Source organism: Leptonychotes weddellii, chromosome 11 (genome assembly GCF_054177405.1).
Source record: "Leptonychotes weddellii isolate Sample4059 chromosome 11, ASM5417740v2, whole genome shotgun sequence".
NCBI classification, from domain to species: Eukaryota; Metazoa; Chordata; class Mammalia; order Carnivora; family Phocidae; genus Leptonychotes; species Leptonychotes weddellii.
The window spans coordinates 48,024,695-48,033,679 of NC_138379.1; the positions used below are offsets into that span (position 1 = coordinate 48,024,695).

At 41.4% G+C, this 8,985-nt stretch overlaps 1 protein-coding gene and 1 non-coding gene across 5 annotated transcripts in view; both read right to left on the reverse strand.

Annotated features, from left to right (window-relative positions):
* Positions 1-8,985, reverse strand: part of P4HA3 (prolyl 4-hydroxylase subunit alpha 3) — a 40,975-nt gene that overhangs the window by 27,696 nt on the left and 4,294 nt on the right. For all 4 annotated transcript variants that reach the window (XM_081798817.1, XM_081798815.1, XM_081798814.1 and 1 more), the window contains exons 2-3: positions 3,759-3,901; positions 2,565-2,788 (exon numbers count right to left, since the gene is read on the reverse strand). In XM_081798817.1, coding sequence (XP_081654943.1) covers positions 2,565-2,788; positions 3,759-3,901 — 367 coding nt within the window. The remainder of the gene's footprint in view (positions 1-2,564; positions 2,789-3,758; positions 3,902-8,985) is intronic.
* On the reverse strand, positions 4,803-4,904 carry LOC115939946 (U6 spliceosomal RNA). Its single transcript, XR_004074717.1, has one exon. It is a non-coding gene; the product is annotated as a U6 spliceosomal RNA (small nuclear RNA).

Sequence of the window (8,985 nt, forward strand, 5' to 3'; positions counted from 1 at the left end):
CAAAAATAGAACTACCCTTTGATCTACCAATTCCAGTTCTGGTATTTATCTGAATAAAATGAAAACATTAACTCAAAAAGATATATGCACCCCCATGTTCATTGCCAGCATTATTTACAATAGCCAAGATATGGAAACAACCTAAGTGCCCATTGATGGATGAATGGATAAAGAAAATGTGATACACACACACACACACACACACACACACACACACACACACGATGGAGTATTATTCAGCCATAAAAAAGAAGGGAAGTTTGCCATTTGTGACAACATGGATGGACCTTGAGGGCATTATGCTAAGTGAAATAAGTTAGACAGAGAAAGTCAAATACCATACAATCTCACTTATATGTGGAATCTAAAACAAAAACAAACAATAATAACAAAAACCCGAACCTATAGATACAGAGAACAGATTGGTTGCCAGAGGTGGGAAGTAGGGGGTAAGTGAAATGGGTGAAGGGGGTCAAAAGGCATAAACTTCCAGTTATAAAATAAATCATGCAGATGTAATGTACTCAAAAAAAAGGATCTAAGGCCAGTATTATCACCAGAGTACCTGGAAGAAGAAAACCCAGAACACTTTGGAATGATATTCCCACAACCCCAGTCACAGAGATTCTTTTAGTGGGGAAAAAAGTCGTGCTAAAAATAAGCTCACAAACATAATAAACCGTATCAGGAAATAATCAACCATGAGCAAGAGTCAATAGACATGGCAGTAGGGTAGTACAATTAGACAACTAAGAATTTCAGAAACTAGAAAGGCTGATCTGCTTTAAAATAATCCTTGGAGGAGGAAATCGGAGACATGTAGATGAAATAAATTTGGCCACATGTTAATAATTATTGAAGCTTCTTCTTTGACCCAGCAATACCACTCCCAGGTATTTATTCAAGAGAAATAAAAACAACTGTCCACAGAAAGACTTACACAAGAATGTTAATAGCAGCTTTATTCACAGTAGCCTAGGCTGGAAACAATCCAAGTATCCATCACTGGGAGACTGGATAAACAGTATGTAGTATATTCATACAATGGAATACTACTCAGCAATAAAAAGGAATGAACTATTAATAAATGCAACAAGGTGGGTAAATTTCACGGATCCAGTGTGCTGAAAGAAGCTGGACTCAGGATAGTACATACATATTGTATGGCTCAGGACAGTTCCTGGGCACCGAGGCAAGGGTAGAGTAGAATGGAGGGGTCGGGAGAGTGGTGAGAAGAAAGAGGAGGGGGGCTTCATTGAGCTATATGTAAATTCATTTTTTAATATTAACTTTAATGCCTTCTGTTTTATGTAAATTCCTTTTTAAAAATCTGAAATGAACGTTGCAAAATTTTAACCTATTTCATCTCAATTATAGATATAATCGCTTGTTGTATTATTTTATGTAATTTTCTTATATTTGAAATGTTTTATCTTTTAAAATAAGTAAATAAATACAGAAATAAAGATTGCCAGTGAGGCTTTCAGGAAGGGACTTACTGAATTTTCAACATACGGTTTTAGTTTCAGAAAGGCCTCACGAATGAAGCATATGTTGGTACCATACACGGAACTATTTTACCTGGCTGAAATTTAAATTAGTCATGAACATGATGATTAAGCTCTGATTCCATTCAGGATCTTAGAGAAGGAAGAATGGTACATAGAGAGGCTTAGGACAACCCACCCTGCACTAATTTGGAAGACTGATCCCTAAAACTTGAGGCCCACATCAGGGCACATGAGGCCCACTCTCAGATCTGCTAATGAATACTGCAGGGGCTAGGAAAATTCACTTTCCTACAATATCATCTTCAAAATTAAAAAGGATTTACTCCATTACTTCTTATGGCAAAGGCTACCAAAGAGTATATTGTAAAGTGACCTCAAATGTGCTTATAAGTTATGATCAAAGATCAGTTAAATATCTCATATGGAAGGTTCCTGAAGTCTATTTCCTCAAGTAATGTGAAAGTGAATGGCCTCAGCTTTTTGACACTACCTTAATCTAATACTTCTAACTGCTTAGGAGATGTTGCAAGGGATTCCAGAAAGTCTCAGGAGGCTGAGTTTTGTGACCTTACCTCACATCTCCACCTCTTCTCCCCTTCCCCACTTCTCCTGCTTCTCCTTTCCACCCAGCCGTTCATCTGCGGGCAGGGTGCTACTGTTAGGGTGGCCCCAGGACCATTTTTCCCAGCTCAGTCCCAAATTATGTCTGTCATCCAGCCGTAACAAATAACCACTAATAACACTCCCTTCATTCTCAAGAGTGTCCTGCGTGTGTGATCACCTTAGTTATTATGGAAAGAGCATGGGATTCAGAGTTAGAAGACCCAGGTTCAAAATTTATTTCTGCTACTTAAAACTGTGTAACCTTAGGCAGATTATTTACCGTGTCTGAACCTCGGCTTCTTCATCTGAAAATGGGGAATTTTACCAAATTTCCAAGTTTGCTGCAAGGACTGAAAGCATGTAAAAGCAATCAGGATATAGTTATTTCATCCACAAGAAACGAGGGCTGAGCACTTGGCGCTCTCTCTCTCTCTCTCTGGATACTGTTACCTTGCCAACTTGGAAGCAGTCATCTGCTGTGAGGGAGAAGAGCCGTCTGGGGCTGTACAGGTCAGTGACGGCGGAGCCAACGACTCTCTGGAAGACGCCCCGGGCCAGGCCCTTCACGTTGAGCATGTACACATCCTGCAGCCGCATCAGGGCCCTTGCTGCTCCCTCAACGTCCTCAAAGGCTGGCAGGTCCTGCTCCACCTTCTCATAACCATCCTTCAGAGCTGTCGGGGCAGTAAAAACACCAATCCACCACTCAAAAGCAGGTGGTGAGCATTTAATACAGGCAAGGCAAAATCACCTGTCCAAATATTTCATGAGCAAAGATCATGTTTTATGTGTGTTTATTCCCCATGACCAGCACAGCTCTTGGCGCAGAGCGGATGCTTAATACAATCTTCTGAATGAGGAACATAAGCTCTAGAATAAAAATTAAAGCACACGTGTGTGTTTCCATCCTGTCTCTGGGAATCTTGCCCTTTGTGGGGATAATTCTTCTTCCTCTTAATCTCCCCAAAGTCAGCAAATTTCTTCAAGTACAAAGTAGAATAAATTAGGAAACTGACCTTGCTACAGATCATGTTATAGTTTAATAAAATAGAAATTATTAGACAAATATGTAAATGGAATGATATAACCTGTACTGCTTCATAGGGTTGTAGTGAAAATCAAATGAGATAATGGGGGGGTGCCTGGGTGGCTCAGTCGTTAAGCGTCTGCCTTCGGCTCTGGTCATGATCCCAGGGTCCTGGGATCAAGCCCCACATCGGGCTCCCTGCTCAGCGGGAAGCCTGCTTCTCCCTCTCCCGCTCCCCCTGCTTATGTTCCCTCTCTCACTGTGTCTCTTTGTGTCAAATAAATAAATAAAATCTTTAAAAAAAAAAGAAGTGAGATAATGGGCATGAAAGCACTTTTTTTTTTTTTTAAAGATTTTATTTTTAAGTAATCTCTACACCCAATGTGGGACTGAACTCACAACCCCGAGATCAAGAGTTGCATGCCCCAAAAGTGCTTTCTAAAGTACAATCACATAGACATATTAACAAGAGGACCTAGTTCTTCATAATGGTTAAAGCTATGAAGATGGAGTAATACCTACACACTTCATGACCCTTTATCACATTCCACCAGAATCTCCTTTCCAGAGTCAGGAGATAGAATCTTCTCTTACCCTCCAGCCCTCCTCCTCATTACCTCGGATGTTCTCACTGGCCTCCAGACTATGTACTACATTCCTCCAGTCAGACTGTAGGCGTTTGATGAGAGTAAATGCAAGCAGAGGGTTAGACACAGGGGTTGCGGAATCCTCGTGCAAAGAAAGCACCTTGTCATAGAATCTGGAAGAGAGGAGAATGATTTCACTTACTGATATAGCCACTGCCCCTAGCAAAGGCTGACATGGGGTATGTACATTCAGAGTAGTTAAAAATGAAACATGAACCCCTTGCGATTCACATAATAGTCTAACCAATAAGCACAAAGAATATGAAAACTCAAGACAACAGAAGTAGGTCCATTCACTTGTTCATTCAATGAGTCAGTCTCTACTGGTCAATTACTGTACATCAGGTACCACGCTAGATGCTAGAGATACGAAGGCAAGACAGGGTGGAGCTCTCAAGGAGTTCACAAACCAAAAAATATTTTCTCTCATCACTCTATAATCAATACTTAGAATCTGGTAGAAGCTTAAAAATGTTGTTAAATTGATTGCAATAATTGTGATACCGGCTAGGAGAGAAGTGAGCTTATAATGCTATGTAATGCTCCAGCCACTTGTAGGCAGGGCCCCTAACCCAGGTGGGAGTTAGAAGGTGTAAGGGAAGACTTCCTGGAGGAAATGGCGCTTGATCTGAGTCCTACAGGATTAAACGATTGATAGCTGCTACTTACTGAGCTTTTACCATGTACAAGGCATCCTGCTAAGTCCTTTATATATATTTTGTCTCATTTAATATCCCCAGCAACCCTCAGAATAGATTTTATCACGCCCGTTTTGAAGGGAGAGAAAACTGAAACAAGGCCACACTGTTAGTGACAAAACCAGATCTGAACCCAAATCTTCCTGACTCTGAAGCTTGTTCTCAAGCTGATTTTGCCATATTGTTTCCATGGAACTAAACCAAAATAGGAGGAAGAATTTTTTTTTTAGGTGTTGTTTTTTGTTTTGTTTTTTTTAACTTGAGTATAGTTGACTCACAGTGTTACGTTAGTTTCAGGTGTACATCACAGTGATTCAAAAATATGGAACGCTTCACGAATTAGCTTGTCATCCTTGCTCAGGGCCCATGCTCATCTTCTCTGTATCATAGGAAGAATATATTTTGAGCCAACGGGACCAACATGTACAAAAACACAGGGCTTGACAAACATGTGTTCATTAATAAGTCAGTCTATACTGGTTACTTGCTAGATGGCGGACTCCATGCTAGATGCTGGGGATGAAAAGGCAAGACAGAGTCCAATGCTTGAAAATTTCATGAACAAGAAGAGAGCTGTTTTTCTCATTGCTCTATACCTAAATCCAACACACATTTATATGAAAGAGTAACTAAAACACATTCTTCTAGGAGCTAGGAACAGGATTTCGAATGAGACAATAAACTTGGTGTCAAGGACTCATGGACTAGTGGGTGAGACCCAAATAATTATATAACAGATGCAACACCAGATTTAAGAACAAGGCTTAGGGGGCAGTAAGGAGAGGGGGTAATTAATTTGGCCAGAGCAGGTCAGAGATGGTTTCACAGAGGCGATAATACACCAAAACTTGATGGGTGGATACAAATAAGGAGGAAAGGAGAAGAGGCAGGCAGAGATGGTTCAACACACATGAAGGGACAGAGAGAAATGGGAGGGGAGTTCCAAGCTGTTCAGTGTACTGCTGGAGCCCCAGTGTATCCGGAGGATGATGGGTAGATCAGACTGCACAAGGGAGGAGCACCTCACAGGCCCTGCGGAGGAATTTGGGTTTTACCCTGAGTGCAATTAAGAGCCACCAAAATGTTTTCAGTAAGAGTTGATACACTATGATATGTTTACATATATGAATCTGTGAGAGGGCGGGGTTCAGAAGTGGGGATGACTGGAGGCCAGTTCAAAACTGGAAGCGAGAGTAAGGAGAGTCTGAACCATAATAATGACAGTGGGGGCAGAGGACAGGATAGATTCAAGGGAGATATTTAGGAAGCAGTCCATACAAACTGGTGGCTGTGATGGGGGAGGTAGACGTGGGGTTGTCCAGCAGGCGTCTGGCCTCTCTGGCTTGCCGACGTGTGTAGAAAAGGGCCAGAAATGGTGGGACCAGAAGTGATCACCTTTCTAGGTAATTTCTGTCCTCTTCAGATGTCCTACAACAGTGTTCACATCAGCAAAAGATGCTGTTTCCTTTCCTGGCATACTACAGTTATTCCATTTCTAACTCACTATCGGGATTAACATTATTACAATTTATTGATGATAATAAGGCAGGCCTAAGAGTTTTAGGGATGCCCTCTAAAAATTTTTTCCTTGTTTTAAAATTATTAACTTCAGGAGCAATATAATAACAACAATGGAAGTAAAAGAAAAAAGTACGTGCAAAGTGAAGAGGATATGGATTTATAGGCATGTGCTCCAGAGCGGTGAGACTATAGGAGTCCTTTGGCCAGAGTGGAAGACTTCAGTGAGCAAGAATGGATGACAGGAAGAACAGAGGGAGTGGCAGGATGGGGGGATTCATTCCCTTGAAGCTGAGTCTGACCTAAGGGTTTCTCAAGGGTAGAGCCTGAAATAGAAGATGACTTGTCTCCAGGTGCCTCCAGGGAGCCCAGGGTTCAATTCAAGCATAAACTAAGGAACAAGAATCTGGGCCTGGGTGCCCCAGGGAGGAAATGAGAACCCTGTCAAGGTGAAGGAGTCTCTGGTCTCTGAAACAAGGTGCCTTGAGAGCAGCGGCTACTCTAGGGTTTTAAAAACTAAACCAGCCTCCAGGGTGTGGGATTTTTTTTTTTTTTTTTTTTTTTTACTACCCATTACTTCCTGCTTCAGCTCCATATGGAACTATTTAGTGAAAGATATTCCACTGCTAGATGAAAACACTTACAAGCAGAGACTTGGGCTTGCATCCAGCCTGAAGAGTAAGTATCCAAGGACAACTGAGGCTGAGTGGGCAGTAATTTTATTAGACAGTTGGATCGGGAGGAGACCCGGCTTCCAACTATCCCTCAGTTTGCTCCTCTGTAATATAACAGAACTGGTCTAGTCTAGAAGATCTCTACGGATCCTTTCAGCATGACCATTCTATTGTTTCTTTACATCATCTTTTCCATAACTGAATAAATAGATTCTTCATTTGGTGCTTGAGGACTAATGTTTAACAGGCATCAGAGGAAAGAAGCAAGGCAGAGAGGTGAAAATTTTTCCCAAGTCCTCCAGCCTATCAAAAGCACTAGCTCCTTGGGTGCCTGAGTGGTTCAGTTGGTTAAGCGTCATCCCAGGGTCCTGGGATCGAGTCCCACGTCAGGCTCCCTACTCAGCAGAGAGTCTGCTTCTCCCTCTCCCTCTGCCCCTCCTCCTCCTCATGCTCTCTATGTCTCTCTTCCTCTCTCCATTTCTCTCTTCCTCTCTCCCTCTCAAATAAAAAAATAAGAATAAAAAAAAGCATTAGCTCCTTGTTCTCTTCACATCGCACTTTGTATTATGGGGTCAGTTTATTTAGGGCAGGGGTTTGATCTCTACAGCAGCACATAATTCAGTTCAGCTTTCAGATACATCATTTTTCTGTCACATAAAGAAAAAAACCTATCAACAGATATCTGAGACTGGTTTGGAATCCAAACGTTGGCCCTATTCCCAGCCTCTGAACAAATAGCTGGTTTTCAGAGACCGAGTTGCTGGATGCTGAATTCAAACCTCAGGGTTTCCTAAATGGCTTTTTGCTTTAACAAATGCTGCTGAGAGTGGAAAATCAGATCCTTGCTTCAAGAATCTGCACATAAAATTTGCAACCCAGTCCTGCATTAAGGATAGCCTGGAAGGGTTATCCAGCCGCAGTACATAGGCTATTTTAATTCAATATGTTTCTCCTTGGGAATTCAGAAATGGCTTTGTCTCAGTTCTTCTGAGACATTCCGAATGCTTAATTCATAACACAAAAATTATTGCTGCTGATATTACTCTTTCTCAGTAGTTTCTTTAAACTGCAACAGCAAAAAAAAAAAAAAAAAAGCTAGGGGTTAACTATATATATCTGTATATCTATATATATACACACACACACATACAACTAGTATGTACATATACATATGTACAGCATATATACATATGTGTATATATATATACATATACAACTAGTATATTTATACATATAACTAGTATTTACACTATACTAGTACATAACTATATACATGTGTGTGTATATATATATGTGTATATATATACTATAACTAGTAAAATTTTTATTCATTAACTTGGAGTAAGGAGTAGTTTCAACATTGAAAAATATTTTGTTTCTTTTTTTTTAAGATTTTATTTATTTATTTGAGAGAGTGAGAGAGAGCATGGGGGGTTGCAGAGGGAAAGGGAGAACCGGCTGAGCAGTGAGCAGCCTCTGCTAGATCCCAGGACCCCGGTATCATGACCTGAGCTGAAGGCAGACGCTTAACCGCCTGAGCCACCCAGGCACCCCCAAAATATTTTATTTCTAAATTTAGAAATTTAAAGAAGAATATCAACTGAGGCCCTTAGAAATAACATCTCAAGTTACATTAGATCACCAGATTGGGACTATAGGAAAATGAGCAGAACTGCCAAAATTCTTGTTTTAAAAAGCAAACATTTCACTAGGTTTTAGAGCATCAACTAAAGAACAGACAGTCTCTAAAATATCAAACTAAACTTTCTTTCTTTTTTTTTTTTTTTAAAGATTTTATTTATTTATTTGAGAGAGAGAATGAGAGAGAGAGAAAGCACATGAGAGGGGGGAAGGTCAGAGGGAGAAGCAGACTCCCTGCCGAGCAGGGAGCCCGATGCGGGACTCAATCCAGGGACTCCAAGATCATGACCTGAGCGGAAGGCAGTCGCTTAACCAACTGAGCCACCCAGGCACCCAAGTGATGACTCTTGATTTCAGCTCAGGTCATGACCTCAGGGTCGTGAGATCAAACCCCATGGGGCAGAGTCTGCTTCTCTCCTTCTCCCTCTGCCCCTCCCCCCATGCACGTGGGCACATTCTCTCAAATATTTTTTTTTTTTAAAGATTTTATTTATTTATTTGAGAGAGAGAGAGAATGAGAGACAGAGAGCATGAGAGGGAGGAGGGTCAGAGGGAGAAGCAGACTCCCCGCCAAGCAGGGAGCCCGATGCGGGACTCGATCCCGGGACTCCAGGATCATGACCTGAGCCGAAGGCAGTCGCTTAACCAACTGAGCCACCCAGGCGC